This window comes from Neolamprologus brichardi, chromosome 7 (assembly GCF_056152115.1).
Source record: "Neolamprologus brichardi isolate AB-2024 chromosome 7, ASM5615211v1, whole genome shotgun sequence".
Lineage (NCBI taxonomy): Eukaryota > Metazoa > Chordata > Actinopteri > Cichliformes > Cichlidae > Neolamprologus > Neolamprologus brichardi.
In genome coordinates, this window is record NC_142110.1 from 22,126,507 (window position 1) to 22,141,945 (window position 15,439).

The 15,439-nt window shown below is 42.7% G+C and overlaps 2 protein-coding genes across 3 annotated transcripts; one reads left to right on the forward strand and one right to left on the reverse strand.

Annotated features, from left to right (window-relative positions):
* Positions 1-795: 795 nt before the first annotated feature.
* Positions 796-12,061, reverse strand: LOC148102016 (patatin-like phospholipase domain-containing protein 2). 2 transcript variants are annotated; one of them, XM_087844400.1, is made up of 9 exons: positions 11,750-12,061; positions 7,326-7,558; positions 6,136-6,201; positions 5,581-5,790; positions 5,444-5,504; positions 5,109-5,291; positions 4,919-4,979; positions 1,987-2,094; positions 796-1,700 (listed from the first exon to the last, which is right to left on the reverse strand). In XM_087844400.1, exons 1-9 carry the CDS (start codon positions 11,934-11,936, stop codon positions 1,421-1,423), a joined length of 1,389 nt encoding a protein of 462 aa, XP_087700526.1. In that variant the 5' UTR covers positions 11,937-12,061; the 3' UTR covers positions 796-1,420. The 2 variants fall into 2 exon arrangements, with proteins under 2 accessions (XP_087700526.1, XP_087700525.1); XM_087844399.1 differs by having other exon boundaries at positions 4,838-4,979.
* A 1,079-nt stretch (positions 12,062-13,140) lies between these two features.
* LOC148102017 (uncharacterized) lies at positions 13,141-14,466 on the forward strand. The gene is made up of 3 exons (XM_087844611.1): positions 13,141-13,557; positions 13,894-13,986; positions 14,065-14,466. Exons 1-3 carry the CDS (start codon positions 13,141-13,143, stop codon positions 14,464-14,466), a joined length of 912 nt encoding a protein of 303 aa, XP_087700737.1.
* Positions 14,467-15,439: the final 973 nt, after the last annotated feature.

The window sequence follows — 15,439 nt, forward strand, 5'->3', positions numbered from 1 at the left end:
TTTAGCTGGCTATGGTGTGGTATTGCACAACTTACTAGGCTCAAACGTTTCAAAATAGAAAACAAGCTGGAGTTGCTCACTAACTGTAATTTGGCCCGCTGTATGACATGTGATACAGTTTTCATTAGTTAGACAACTCTGCACTGTGTACAAAAATATGGGAGGCACAAGTGGGAAAACGCCATGACCATTCTGACTGGTAAGGTGTTTGTGAAGGGCTATAATTTATGAGATACAAAAAACCCAAGAAACACGTGTGTGTTATATCATATTAGCAAATGAGCATTGTATTAGGTAAAATAAATAAACAAAATGATTCTATTTATTTGCCCCAATGTTGAACTTAAATGTGTGACTTTGTTCAAATCAAATATTTGGCTTATTTGTATTGTTTATATCTGAAAAATATTTATGTGGTTACAAGAGCTATAATAGATATTTAAAAAACAAAACATCAAAATCAAAACCAAAAATACCACGAGATACATATTTACTTTTACAGCTCCAGTAATACACCCCAGCTCACACACACACACCTTTCTATTTATTTACTTGACACTTGAACCTTACATCAAACTGGTTTGTGCATTTCTTTGTTAATGCTCAAAAGCTCCAATTTGGGCATTATGGCTGTGTGTGAGAAGAATGGATCCAAATGAAAGCCAAGTAAACATTAAATACTCATATGTAAGTAAAATATTAGGAGTTTATTGATAAAACACTTATACAGCTATGTAGTCACAAAGAGCCATACAAGTTTACAGAATAAACAAAATAAAACTTGGAAGAATCACAATAAAAAATAGCAGGAATATATACATATGAAAGACAAGTTTGCAAATGCATTTTAAAGGAGTCCACAGAGTCAGGTATGTATAGTTGTAGTAGGAGACCATCTCAAGCCCTTAGTGCCAGTGTCTGAAGGGCTCTGTCCACCCTTAGTGTTCAGTGATGTGTGAGGAACAACTGACTGAGCCTGTGATCAAAGACAGCCAATAGCAGTGTGTTTAAGGAGAAGATGGGGTAAATATACTACAGCCTCTCTATTTAGTGTAAATACAATACTTTTAAATTTAAAAAATGAGCAATGTGAGCTTGCTTACTAGAACATGGTAATCCGGCCATGCCATTTTGCATAGTTTGTAGGCAAGAAAGAGATGATTTATCTAAGTTTGTAAACAGGGCATTGAAGTAATCTAGGCATGATGACACAAATAAATTATTTTCTTTTTCATTATATCCTATTACAGTAGCAAAAAAGATTATTGTAAGTCATTATTTGTTTATTTATTTGTTTTCTTTGATTAGCTGATGTTGCCAGCTGCTGCCAAAAAGATAATATGTCTTGCAGTTTCTCAGACTGGGCTACACACAATCACAGTTGTTTTTGCTTGTTAATGGGGGTTTTTTTCTTGAGATTTCAAGTTTGTTTGGTTGAATTTCCCAGCCATCCCGTAACTCTGCCCAAACCCCAGCCTCTACCTGCACTTGGTTTTAGGGTGGTTTCATTAAACCCAGACGTGTCACTGCCAGTGGGTGGTATCAGAAGCATGTGAGCCAATGTACTGTGTGTGTTGCACGTAAAGGTACGGCTAGAGGCAGAAGTGGCTTCTGGGGTCACTGAGGAATTGTTTATATCTCCTTCACTGCACAGGTTCAGGCCTAACGGCAGGCTTTTAGATCTGCGCAGAGGTGGTTCACTGGAAAAACAAACATTGAAATTAATATGTGTGTGGAAAATCTTCTGAATCCACTGTCAGAACATCTCATGACCATTGTTCCAAGAAATAAATCTAATGATAGATTTTTCAACAATTATCTTATCCAGATTTTAATCATGTTATCCAAATCTTTGGTTCAGGACATCTATAAAACTAAGGACTACATTTATCTCATTTGTACTTTGAGATATGATATCATGTCTGCACCAGTGAAATCACATTACAACCTGCTCATTTATCAAGAGTTTATCATTTCACTGCCTACCTATCACTCTCCTCCTTGTTGTCCTTCAATGCTTGTTTGTATATGTCTCCAACCATGCTATAAAGACAGCTCATGTCCCTCTGTAGATCTGGAATCCAGTAAACTAATCTGAAAGAAGCAATCAAAGAAATAGAAACACATTAATCCATAATAGCTGTGAAAGGTCAAAGCACTTGGCACTTTGATGTAAAATCGGCATTATCACTAAAGGGGAAATAAACTGTATAAAATCCTACATTAAAGGTTAGACCGAAATATTGGTCCAGAATGAAAATCCCTTTTAAATTTTTACTTCTGACAAAAATAACTGACAGTAAAAACTAAATAATGTTCGCCCGGTTTAGTAGTTGAGAATGAAAAATACATTTTTGGCATCAACAACAAAAGAACAGTTTTTGATTTTAAGATCACAGGGAAGAAAAGCGCTCAGTGTAAGCATAAATCATTTGAATGTGGTGGATCCAACATAAAGAATAGTAAGTAATAGGGGTGCAACGATACTCGTATCGATATTGAACCGTTCGATACAGTGCTTTCGGTTCGGTACGTGTATCGTGTGTATCGAACAATACAAAATTTTTAATTTATTTTATCAACTTTTCTTCTGACGATGCTGTCTGTGTTGAGCGCTCAGTGGATCTGCGCTCGACTACTCCACCTAGGCTGCACTGTCGAGCGCAGATCCACTGAGCACAGCGCAAGCTAGCGAGACAGAAGCTAAGCTCGTTGCAACATGGCAAATTGAACCTCCCCCACCTTAATTTAGATCTGGCGTTTGGAACTATTTTGGTTTTCATGTGACGTATGACCCTGAAGGTAAGCGTGTCATGGACTAAAGTAAAACAGTATGTCGGATGTGCACAGCAATGCTCAATTACATTGGTGGGAACTACTGCGTTAGCGCAGTTAGCTCGTTAACGTGTTGACGCTGTCCAGCCCCACGCATGGAGCAATCCGCGGTAGCTCATTAACGGAGATTTGCAGTGTTGTGGCGTTAACGTCATTTCAGATTAGAGCTGACAGCACTAGTGGGAACACAGCGGATATGACTGCACATTTACGCCGACATCATCCTAGTGCAAAGACAAGTGGAAACAGACAAAAACAACAAGCAGCATGCTACAAACTTTACCCGAGTCATTTAGACAGCCGTTAGCACATGATTCTCCTTATGCAAGGCTCGCAAAATTTCAAAATCTCTGGTAGCCCTTCGGGCAGGCATTCTTCAGTTTTTGGTAGCCCAAAATAAATTTAAGTAGCCCGAATAAAAAAGAAAGCTATTTTTTAATGTTTTGTTTCCTTTACAATATTATACATTAAAGTATAATATTGTAACGGAAACAAAAATTTATCAAAAAAAATTGTTAAAATACAAATCACAACAACTGTATAAAAATTACAACCATCAACTCAAATACTTGGTTCAAATTGAACAGAAATTTCTATGAACTGAAAGAACTGTGTAGGACAGAATCAGTCTGTGTCAGATCCTAAATCTGAAATTTCCACTGAAGTCACGGGTAAGAGGTAAGTGGAACCAAGATCTAGGCCATTTGCTTTTTGAAGTTTGCAAAGACTGCTAAATTTTGCCAATATAGTTCACTCTTATAGCACGCTGTTCTAAACAGCTTTTTCAGGAGTTCTTGTTGTGCTTGGTTTATTTTTAGTATGTTTTTTTGCAATTGCTGTTTGTTCTGGGAAAGATGCTGCAGACTGGGCAATAATGCATTTCTTGCATTTCTCATGGGTTCTGATGGGGTCTTTCTTAAAATTACTGGTCCCAGTAACAAAGGTGCTTGTCGACTCAGAAATCAAATGAAACTCACAACACACCTGGCAGAACATCATGTTATTTAGCTTGTCATATTCCAGCCACAGAAATTCTTTTGTCCATGAAACCAAAAAACCTGCGCTTTCTTTTTGCCTCATAGTCTGATTTGTCATAACTTTTCCGTTTTGTGGTAGGCTTTTCTTTGGCTGCCCCTTCTTCACCCTGACCTGTCTTATTTGGCTGAGCAGAACTAAAATACCAGCGTAAATCCTGCTGCTTTAACACAGGCACTTACAGAACGGTCAGCGATTCTTTGCGCACTCAACCTCTCACATGTCTAAGCTTGCAGCGAGAGATTTCACTTGTCGCGTTTGAATAGTAAGCTAATGAGTGATAAGACGATGTCAGAGGAATTGGTGCGCAATTAATCGTCACTCACCAATCAGTGCTGCTGCTCTCTACACACCGTTCGCGCGATCGCAAAATGAAAGTGAAAGCAAAAAACAAGCGCAAATTCAAACGCGATTTCAATATGTCACATATTGACAGTGGCTCATCGATGCCAATGACATAATTACTCAGCTACATTGGCGAAAGAATGCAAAAGCATAGACATATATTTTCCTTCCTACGATAGCCCGACGGGCAGGGCTGAGTTAGATTTTGGTAGCCCGACTGGAAAAATCGCTAGCCCCGGGACGTCGGGCTAGCGATTTTGCGAGCCCTGTTATGGGGACCTGATATGTTTAATATGCTGCTGAGAATATAGCCCAGAAGAAGCGTATAGTATAGCTTTTATTTTAGAAAGAGCCATTTCTCTGTAATAAACTCTCTTTTCCAAAGATGAGTGATTCCTCAATCAGATTTATTATTTTATTACTTTGTTGTTTCAGCAACATTACATTTAAAAGCTGTACGTTTGAGTTAAAATATATATTTATAATTTTAATAAATGACAAATTAAAGGCATGAACATTTTTTTTGTATCGAAAAAATATCGAAAAGTGACACCAAAGTATCAAACCGAACCGAACCGAACCGTGAATTTTGTGTATCGATGCACCCCTAGTAAGTAAGTACCTCTGGGATAGAGAGCTGACCAACTCAACAGGCAGAAAATAGGGGATCTGTATGTAAGAAGTCACTTTCTTTGGCAGGTACCCAGTCATGTAGGAGAACAGACCATCAGCAGTACGTGTCTCTCTGCAGGCCACGCATAGCACTGACACAAATACAATAAAAAACATATTTACTTTGACTGCATTAAAAAAAGGATTGCACTGGCTCAATGGTATATTATCTGTCTGCTGTATTTTCCCTGCTGAAACCATCACAGGCGAACTGTCCTTACCCCTTTGAATTTCAATCGGGAGATTTTCTACGAGGTGTGGATCCAACCACCAGTGATCTTCCCGAAGTGTGTTCAATCCATCCTGCTGTGCCTTCACGCTGGACTCATTCACCACTTCACAGCAGACATATTTAAATGAATCGATCGCCAGATTTCTTATGGGACACTCACTGCTGATCAGATCTGTGATAAGCAAAGAAGTCCAATGTGATAAGGAGTAAAGAAAAACAAATCTGACAAACGCTTCTATGGAATGGTCTATTTTGTATCTTTTGTTTTATTTTGAGTTGAATCTTTTGGAGCCAGTTTATTCTCATGAATATCAACGTCCTTACTGTTCACTTGTAGGAAACGAAAAGCATCCCTGTAGCCATTGTGACAAATTTCAGCCATTGCCTGTAAAAATTCAAACTGATGAAAATAACAGAAATCTACACAAATCTACACAAATCTACACAAATCTGTAACACACCTCAGGCTCTGGAGGGAAGAAGGTGCTGGTCACTCTGTAGAGGTTCTCTGAGTTGACCTGGATGCTGACATTGTTGAAGCGTACCTCAGGGAGGTTTAGTGTGCTTGCCTGGGGGCAGATATCACTCGTGCCAGCATATGGTGAGAAAGTGATTGTCTGTTTCAGTTGACAACCAGGCAGGTTGTCAGTGACGGCACCGTCCACATAGTGCTGAGTGGAAAAGTAAGCTGCTTGTCATTAGGTATAATCTTGGTCCATGTCACAACCACATAGAACCAGATATTCAGATTATTTAACACCGAAAAAACTGTACACCGTTTCTGATGAAGGCTCAATCACTTTTAGCATATATGTCATCCAGATAACATTTACTTTAACCTTAATTCAACTTGGTTTTACAAATCAGGATAAGACACAAGCAGAGCTTTGAGATGTCTCCATATGCTGCCAGCTGCACAGATAGAAACCAGAATACTGTTACACAACTAAGTGTAACTCTGTTTATGTGCTGTAATGTCAACTGGGTTGTCATTTCAACCTTTCTAATATACTTACCACTCCACGGTATCTGGGTGGAATGACACCACAGTAAAAAGGGACGAAGCAGCTGCATATGAGGGCCTAGAAAAGGTCAGATATTATGTCACGTTGGATGTAGAAACACAAACTCATCCATGCAACAGAATTATTCCTCTACCTAGTTTCTCAAAAATTCTCTTCTACTTGTCCTGTCTTGTCTCTTGTCTTTCTGGTCAGCCTTTAACAGTACAGTAGGTACTTTTTTTAGGTTATTTAACAGAAGAAAATGTACTCATAAACAGAAATTAATTATTGTGTAAATACATCTTCCAGCAAATTGATGCGTTCTTGAACTTGAATTTATCCTTTAAAATCCTTTAAAAATAAATAAGAGCCATGTTGCTCTCCCATCTTGAATACAGTGGCTGAGACGGACGTCACTGATCCACCTAATAGATGCAGCTAGAGATCAAGCACATATATACCTTATGAGTATGTATATTGCCATCATGTCTTTCTCCTCCTCCACCACTGCTCTCTCCTCCCTCATTTCTACCTCAGCCTCTTTCTTCTCACCTCAGGCCTCATCTCCTGAACTGAAGTCAAGTTTCTATCACATGAAAACATGTATAAACATGCTTATTTATTCCTAGTTGCAGTTACTTATTGTCAGAAGATTAAATATGTGACCCTCCTGTCTGTGCACAGCTGACAATGAGTTGGCCAAACAACAACAATAGCTGGTTGTAAGCTGACATTATGCCAACTAATGTGAGTTTCGAGTATCCTAAAAATCACACTTTCCGTCTAATAAACAGTTTGATTACATTCTCACATCATATGAGAGTTTATTCATTGTTCAAGTCCAACTATGTTAGATCCACTTTAAAGAAAGTTTCATTAACAGCAGCTAACAGCAGCAAGCTGACTTCTGTAACAAAGTTTTATAGCTTCCTGCAGTGTAAATAGAAAACAGAAATTCAGGAAAGGAGTAATAAAACAGAGTTCGAGTGACTGCTATCTACTGACGTCTAGTGTTGAGATTTTACACACTGTACCTTTAAATCCATTTTAGCAATGAGGAAAACAGTGATAGCTGTATAATCAATAATCATATCTGATCCTTTTTATGTATACTTATAAAGCTGGGAATCCTGACAATAAATTGTATCTTGAACCTTGAAGAGTTTTGCTGGATGAAAATGGCTCCAAGCTGTAAAATATACCTGAATGAGTTCTTCTCTGCTGTCAAACTCTGACACTAGTACGTTCTTCACATCAGACACTCTGGTCAGGGACACACTGAGCTTCCCAGAGGCTCGAACATGGGCATCTTCTGGTAGATGCTTCAGCAGAGTGTCCTGCACTCTCTGAAGCAGTTTGAAAGATGGATGCAAGGGTCCCAGTTTGTGCTTCCTAGCCTCTTTGGCTATTGACATCAAGTCGGCACAGCACTTCTCTGCATAAACAAAAGTAACTCAATATCACATGCACTGGAATGGTTATTTGTTAAAAAAAAAGGTGTTTTTTGTTTAATTAATCTCTCAGGACTTCTTTTTCAAAGATGGCGCCAGTGTGTATGGCAAGCCGTCCTCGTCGGCATCTGTGCCTTTGCTTTTTACCTTCCCTACCCCTCTTACTGGACCTTGGTATAGTACTCCTTATTTTTTTTTGGTTTTATGCTCAGCAGGTGGTTGTGCACTAATAACCTACGACAGACAAACACTTCTAAATCTCCGATTCTCTTACTCGCATCGCCCGGATCCATATTGGAACCTGAGTGACAGGTATCCATATGCTCCTCTATCTTTGACGTTGTTGCACCTATTAAATTGAAGCACCCTAGAACCTTTTCCCAATACTGGTTAAATGTCTGCCGCCGTGATGAGAGGAGGTGGAAAAAAGATAAACTCCAGGTATCCTATGAAATCCTACGTGCCAGCCGCTCGAAATTTCAAACTGCTGCTAAAATGGCCAAAGTGGCTTTCTTATCAAAAATTATCCTGGCTCATGGTCACAACCTTTGAACGCTATTTAAAATTTGTAATTCTGTGGTCAATCCCCGTCCTGATATGCCGCTGGTGTGCTCTCCGGCTCTTTGTGAACAATTTTTAATTCACTTCTTAGATAAAGTTTCTTCTCTTAAGTCCTCGCTTCCTTTAGTGTCGAGCCCTGTTTCTACTCCTGGTTGTTCATCAACCTTCCATCAGTTTGAGCCCGTGTCACTCCTTAGTCAAGGACTGCTTCGACGTAATTGGATCCAGTATTTTATCTTTAATGAATTCTTCTTTACTCTCTGGCTGTGTCCTGTCAGCTCTTAAACATGCTGTAGTCCAGCCGCAGTCTTAAAAAAAAGAAACCTTGATTATAATGATTATGCTAATTACAGACCGATCTCTAAGCTCCTGTTCCTGTCTAAAATTCTCGAGAGGATAGTTCTTTCACAACTCCAGTCGTATTTGGATGCAAATGATATTATTGATAAATTCCAGCCTGCCTTTAAACCACGTCACAGCACTGAAACAGCTTTGCTTAGAGTCCTAAATGATCTTCTTCTAATTGCTGATACTGGACGCTCTGCGGTCCTAATTCTATTGGATTTATCCTCGGCTTTTGACATGGTGGATCACAGCATCTTGTTAGCGAGGCTTGAGCATACTGTAGGCATTAGAGGTGTTGCCCTTGATTGGTTTAAATCATACTTCTTCAATAGGTCCTTCTCGGTCAACCTGGGCACCTGCTCTTCCTCCGCTGCACCTGTCTACTGTGGCGTGCCTCAAGGATCTGTGCTGGGCCCTATTCTATTCTCGCTGTATATGCTCCCTATAGGCGCAATCTTTGAGAAATACAATATCGCTTATCATTGTTATGCTGACAGATCTACTTTGAACTTGCTAATGATCCTGCTCCGTCTCTGCACTGCTTTCAAGAGTGCATGTGTGAGGTCAAAGAGTGGCTCTTAGGAAACTCTCTTATCTTAAATGATAAGAAAACTGAAATCATGGTATTTGATAGCAATATTCTTCACAGACAATTTCGTGATGCCTTTGGTTCCCTTGCCAACTCCCTCTCTGACACTGTTAGCAATTTGGGCGTGTTGCTGGATAGCTCTTTTAAATTTGATAAACAAGTGTCCGCTGTAGTTAGATCTAGTTTCTACCAACTGCGTGTCATTTCCAAGGCTAGGCATTATGTTCTCTATAAAGACCTGGAAAAGCTTATTCACGCCTTTGTGACCTCTAGGCTGGATTACTGCAACTCCCTTTATTTCGGTTTTCATTCTGCCCTTCTTCATAGACTGTAAACTGTTCAAAATGTGTCAGCACGCCTTCTGACGGGAACTGGGAGGTATACCTCTATTACCCCTGTTCTAGCTGACCTGCACTGGCTACCCATTAAATACCGCATCCAATTTAAACTACTGCTGCTTATTTTTAAAATTGTCAACAAGGCAGCCCCGAGCTACCTTATCAAGCTCCTTAGTTTGTACATTCCCGCTCGAGCACTGAGATCATCTACTCGGTTACTCCTGGTGCAGCCAAAATCTTGTCTGAAGTCTAGAGGTGACCGTGCAATTGCCTTTGCTGCCCCAGATTTATGGAATAACCTTCCTATTGCTATCCGCGCGTCTGATTCTATCCAATCATTAAATCACGGTTAAAAACCTATTTATTTAACCTTGCCTTTCCTGCTAGTTAATGCCTGTATCTAATCCCTGGACTTCGTCTATTTTACCTTTTATACATATTTTTAATGGCTTTGTCATTTTAACATTTTTTAGCATTTTATGCTATTCCTGTGTATTAGTGACACTGACCTGTTAGCATAATTGGTACTTGGTTATGGTCCTATAATATTTAATAATATTTAATTTTTATAATATTTTTGTCTTATTTTCTGTCTTTTATGTGAAGCACTTCGGCATACCGTTGGTTTTTAAATGTGCTCTATAAATAAAGTTGTATTGTATTGTATAATTTGCTTTTTTTTTAGTTTACTTTTTTCTTTCTACATCCACACTATAAATGATAACATTTTTATACAAATTGGGGAAGGTTTAACAGTAAATATTCTACAATTGGGTAACTTAAAATCTTGAAAATAAAATAAATTAAAGTACTATCTGAAAACTCCAGATTTTTGTTTGAATTGGATGAAACTATCTTCTGATATTTTTCTTTTTGTGGTACACCTTGTCACATTTGGTCAATCCAGCATGAAAGCTGAATAAAAAGGGTTTTTTTTTTTCATAATTGTGGCTAAGAGTCTCAGGCAAAAAAGAAGTCTTCATACTTTATTTTGCAGTATTGTAAAATTCAGCTACATTCATTCAAAAACTGTCACTAATTGCCTTTTTAATTTTTTTTTATTAATGAGCGATCAAATATGGAACTTTGCAGGAGCACTGGACTTTTTTCATATTTTAACTAGCAAGTTATCACACATTTTAATGTCCGTCTCAAACTGCAGAGCCTGGTTCATTGTGAAGTTAAGAAACTTTGTACCAGCAGGAAAGATTTTAAGAATTGGCTGATTTGAGATAAAGTGACCTATTATGATTGTGTAACACATGAGTGATTCTGTATCTAGCTAAAGAAAAAATCTGAACCCTTGATCCTTGGGTCCACTTGGGCCTTAAGACATAAGGGTTGCTGTAAATGAATGCAAAGTTTTTCTGAATGATTACCTTTATCCTGTGATTAAACATTTATAGCTTGTTGGGAGCAGTGTCTTCCAGGCTTGGAAAAGACCTCACCCTATTGGCTAGACAATTCCCTATCCAGAGGGTGTTAGGGGTCACTGAACAGTTAGATAAGTCTTAATGATGTGAATCCAATATCAAATAGACTCACCAGATTCAAAACATCACCAGATTTAAAAAAAAAAAAAAAAAATACAGAACAAGATATTAGAAAAATCATAGCCGATAACTGTTACAGAGACTCAGAGAGCCAATTCTTCAGTCACTGTACTAAAGTTGTTTTCCTTTCCCTTGTCACAATCAGAGATACTGAGTAAGCTCACTAGGCCAATGTACTTTACTTTTCCTGTGTATGTGTTTTTCTTTAAATCAAATAAGATGCAGCAACATCAGAGGGGACTAGAACCATCTCTGGCAAAGTGCAGACAATCAAAGATGGGAGAGAGGAAAAACGTTGTGAGAATTAAAACAATAACTTAGGGGTGCCAAAGTCATTTTTGTTCAAGGGCCAACATCTGCATATAAATTCTTCTCTTTTTTGATAATATCAGACAAATACAAGTACATTGCATATCTCAGTTTTTCCATCACAGTGGATCTTTTACATAGGACACAAATCTTTTAGTTAGTTTTTATAACTAAACAGCAAAGGTTGTTTTTTTTTATGATTCAGGCAATTGATTTAGCTCTAGCAATACTTTGTAATTTCCCACAAATGTTTGTTTGCGCTCAGTTTTCCACCATCGGAACAGCAATACATTTTATCATAAAAAAGTGATTTATGACTTAACTGCAGTTTTGCAAAAACTATATATATATTATGCTGATAGCGGCATTGCCTCTTTCTTCACTATTGTTATATCTGCCTATTAGATAATAGATTCTATGTTTTGTCTACATAGAAGATAAATGGAGGTCGTGAAGGTATAGAAGAAGCTAAAAACTCACCTAGGGGTATTCCCAAAGTAAGAACAGCAGCCGTCAAAGCCCCTGCAGAGGCTCCATAGATTTTAGAGGCGTCTTCTATGAACCGAGGGAACCGTTCAAGGATACAACTGGTGGCACCAACATAGTAAATCCCCATGAACCCGCATCCTGCAAAGGAGATGCTCCACTCTTTCTTCAAATCAAACATTTGAGATATTAATGTTCTGATCAACACGAGAAGGAAAAATTACGGGAGAAGCTGTTTTCTTTTCTTTCTTTCTTTCTTTTTTAGCTCAGTTATTGCCCGCTGCCACATTTACAACAACACACCTGAGGACATCCAAAGGTGAGAAGATAGTCCGCTATTGCACAATTTGGTATTATTAAGAGAATTTTTCCTATTGGCTAGACAATGTCATGTGACCGAAAGCCTAGATACTAGATAGGATATATTTGTCACGGCTGGCGGGGTGAGCCGTGTGGTGTGGAGGAAACGGAGGACCCAAAATGCAGACAGCCGATATGATGATAAGAGTGAGGGTTTAATTTACAGTGTACAAATAACAGAACTGAGGGCATGACAGAACATAAACCTAAACTGGGTGAGCTAAATAACAAACCGGATCATACAAATGGGGTGGGAGGCAGAGAGACACAGACGAGGAACAGACACCATGAAACACAGACGAGCCGACAACGAACACAGACCGACACCCACTATATATACACACACACACACACAGGGTAATCGGGTAATGGCAGACAGGCGGGGACACAGCTGGAACTAATGGACATAACGAGACACAACCCTACAAAGTAAAACAGGAAACACACAGACTGTTTTACATAACAACACGGGGACATGAACAGAGCACCGAGGGAGACGCAGGTAGGGAAAATAAACACAACCAAACCCCAACCACCAATACAAAACAGAATAAACTAGAAAATACTAATAACAAACTCAAAGCGCTGGGTCACCGACCCAGGACCATGACAGTACCCCCCCTCCAAGGGCTGGCTCCAGACAGCCCAAAACAAAAACAGACGACCAACCCAGGGCGGGCGGCGGGGGGTCCAGGACGGAGGGACCACAACCAAACAAAAAACAAGCTCCAGTGGGCCAAACAGATTGTCCAAAACACAACACAGACTGGAGTTCCCAAACAGGGTCCCAAAACATAGTTCAGGAGGCCGGCCATGCACACGGCAGCGGCGACGACGGGGAAACAGGTCAGGAGGCCGGCCATGCACACGGCAGCGGCGACGACGGGGAAACAGTTCAGGCGGCCGACCGTGCGGACGGCAACGGCGGCGACGACACAAGTCCGGAGGCCGGCCGCGCGGAAGGTAGCGGCGGCCTGTGGGAGGTCGTCCATATCGACGATGACGCCCAACAAGTGGCCTGGCAGATGACCGCCGACGTCGAGGCGGCAGTTTGGGACCTGAAGGTGGCGTGGCCCCTGCAGCACCAGACGAGGCTGGACCAGGCGAGGCTGATGCAGAGGCTGGACCAGGCGAAGCGGATGCAGAGGCTGGACCAGGCGAAGCGGATGCAGAGGCTGGACCAGGCGAGGCTGATGCAGAGGCTGGACCAGGCGAGGCTGAAGCCGGAGCTGGACCAGGCGACGATGAGGGTGAAGACACGGAGGCTGCAGCTGGCGAGGGTGAAGACACGGAGGCTGCAGCTGGCGAGGGTGAAGACACGGAGGCTGCAGCTGGCGAGGGTGAAGCCGCTGCTGCTGCAGCTGGCGAGGATGAAGCCGCTGCTGCTGCAGCTGGCGGTGTGGATGAAGCGGCAGCCGGCGAGGATGATGAGGCTGCAGCTGGCGGCTGGACGGGCTCCTCGGGCCCTCCAGCTGACGAGGCAGGAAGCTGGCTGGGTTCTCCTGAACCTCCAGCTGACGAGTCTTGGGGCTGGACGGGCTCCTCGGGCCCTCCAGCGGACGAGTCTTGGGGCTGGACGGGCTCCTCGGGCCCTCCAGCTGACGAGGCAGGAAGCTGGCTGGGTTCTCCTGAACCTCCAGCTGACGAGTCTTGGGGCTGGACGGGCTCCTCGGGCCCTCCAGCGGACGAGACAGGAGGCTGGACGGGCTCCTCGGGCCCTCCAGCGGACGAGACAGAAGGCTGGACGGGCTCCTCGGGCCCTCCAGCGGACGAGACAGGAGGCTGGACGGGCTCCCCGGGCCCCCCAGCGAAAACAGTCTCAGAACCAGTGGGCACTGGAGCCCCTGGCACACACAGAACAGAACCAGCAGGCGTGGAGACCTCTGGCAGGGATGGATCAGAACCAGCAGGCGTGGGGACCTCTGGCAGGGACGGATCAGAACCAGCAGGCGTGGGGACCTCTGGCAGGGATGGATCAGAACCAGCAGGCGCGGGGACCTCTGGCAGGGATGGATCAGAACCAGCAGGCGCGGGGACCTCTGGCAGGAACGGATCAGAACCAGCAGGCGCACGGGCCTCTGGCAGGAACAAATCAGAACCAGCAGGCACGGTGGCCTCTGGCAAACACAAAGCTGACTGCAGCTGCACCGAGCATTGACTCAGCTCAGGCAGCGACAGCCGGGTGCAGTCCTCAGCTGGCTTCTTTACCTCCAGGGGTCCAGAGTCTGCTGGGGGCTGAAACCCAGCCTCTGGGGAGGCCCTGGAGTGCGTCTCAGTCTCAGAACTGGTCAGCTCTTGAGGAACGTTTGCAGGATTGTTTGGTGTGTCTCTCACAGCCTGCAGTGCTATAGTCCTAATATTCAGCTGTGGGGTGACGCGCCGACGGCGCGATCGTCGCCTCCTCCCTGCGGACGACTCCGGCGGGCCGGGCAAAACCTCCGGCGGGCCGGGCAAAACCTCCGGCGGGCCGGGCAAAACCTCCGGCGGGAGAAGCTGACGTGGCTGTTCCGGGGCGGCCGTAGTCCGCTGCTGCTGGACAAAGTCTGTGGATTCCCGAGCTTGCACCACCTCCCGGGCTTTACGCAGGTTGCGAATTAAGTCCGAAAGTCCCTCGAACTGGCAGAGGTAGGAATTCCCTTCCAGAATTGCCTCGATGGCTTTTAACCACACCACTTTCGCACTTGCGTTGGTGGTGTGGGTTACCCAGTCCATCAGGCGTTGGATGCGTGCGAGGTCGCTCTCCCCAGACAAAGCTGCTGGATCCATCTTGTGGTCGGCTCGTACTGTCACGGCTGGCGGGGTGAGCCGTGTGGTGTGGAGGAAACGGAGGACCCAAAATGCAGACAGCCGATATGATGATAAGAGTGAGGGTTTAATTTACAGTGTACAAATAACAGAACTGAGGGCATGACAGAACATAAACCTAAACTGGGTGAGCTAAATAACAAACCGGATCATACAAATGGGGTGGGAGGCAGAGAGACACAGACGAGGAACAGACACCATGAAACACAGACGAGCCGACAACGAACACAGACCGACACCCACTATATATACACACACACACACAGGGTAATCGGGTAATGGCAGACAGGCGGGGACACAGCTGGAACTAATGGACATAACGAGACACAACCCTACAAAGTAAAACAGGAAACACACAGACTGTTTTACATAACAACACGGGGACATGAACAGAGCACCGAGGGAGACGCAGGTAGGGAAAATAAACACAACCAAACCCCAACCACCAATACAAAACAGAATAAACTAGAAAATACTAATAACAAACTCAAAGCGCTGGGTCACCGACCCAGGACCATG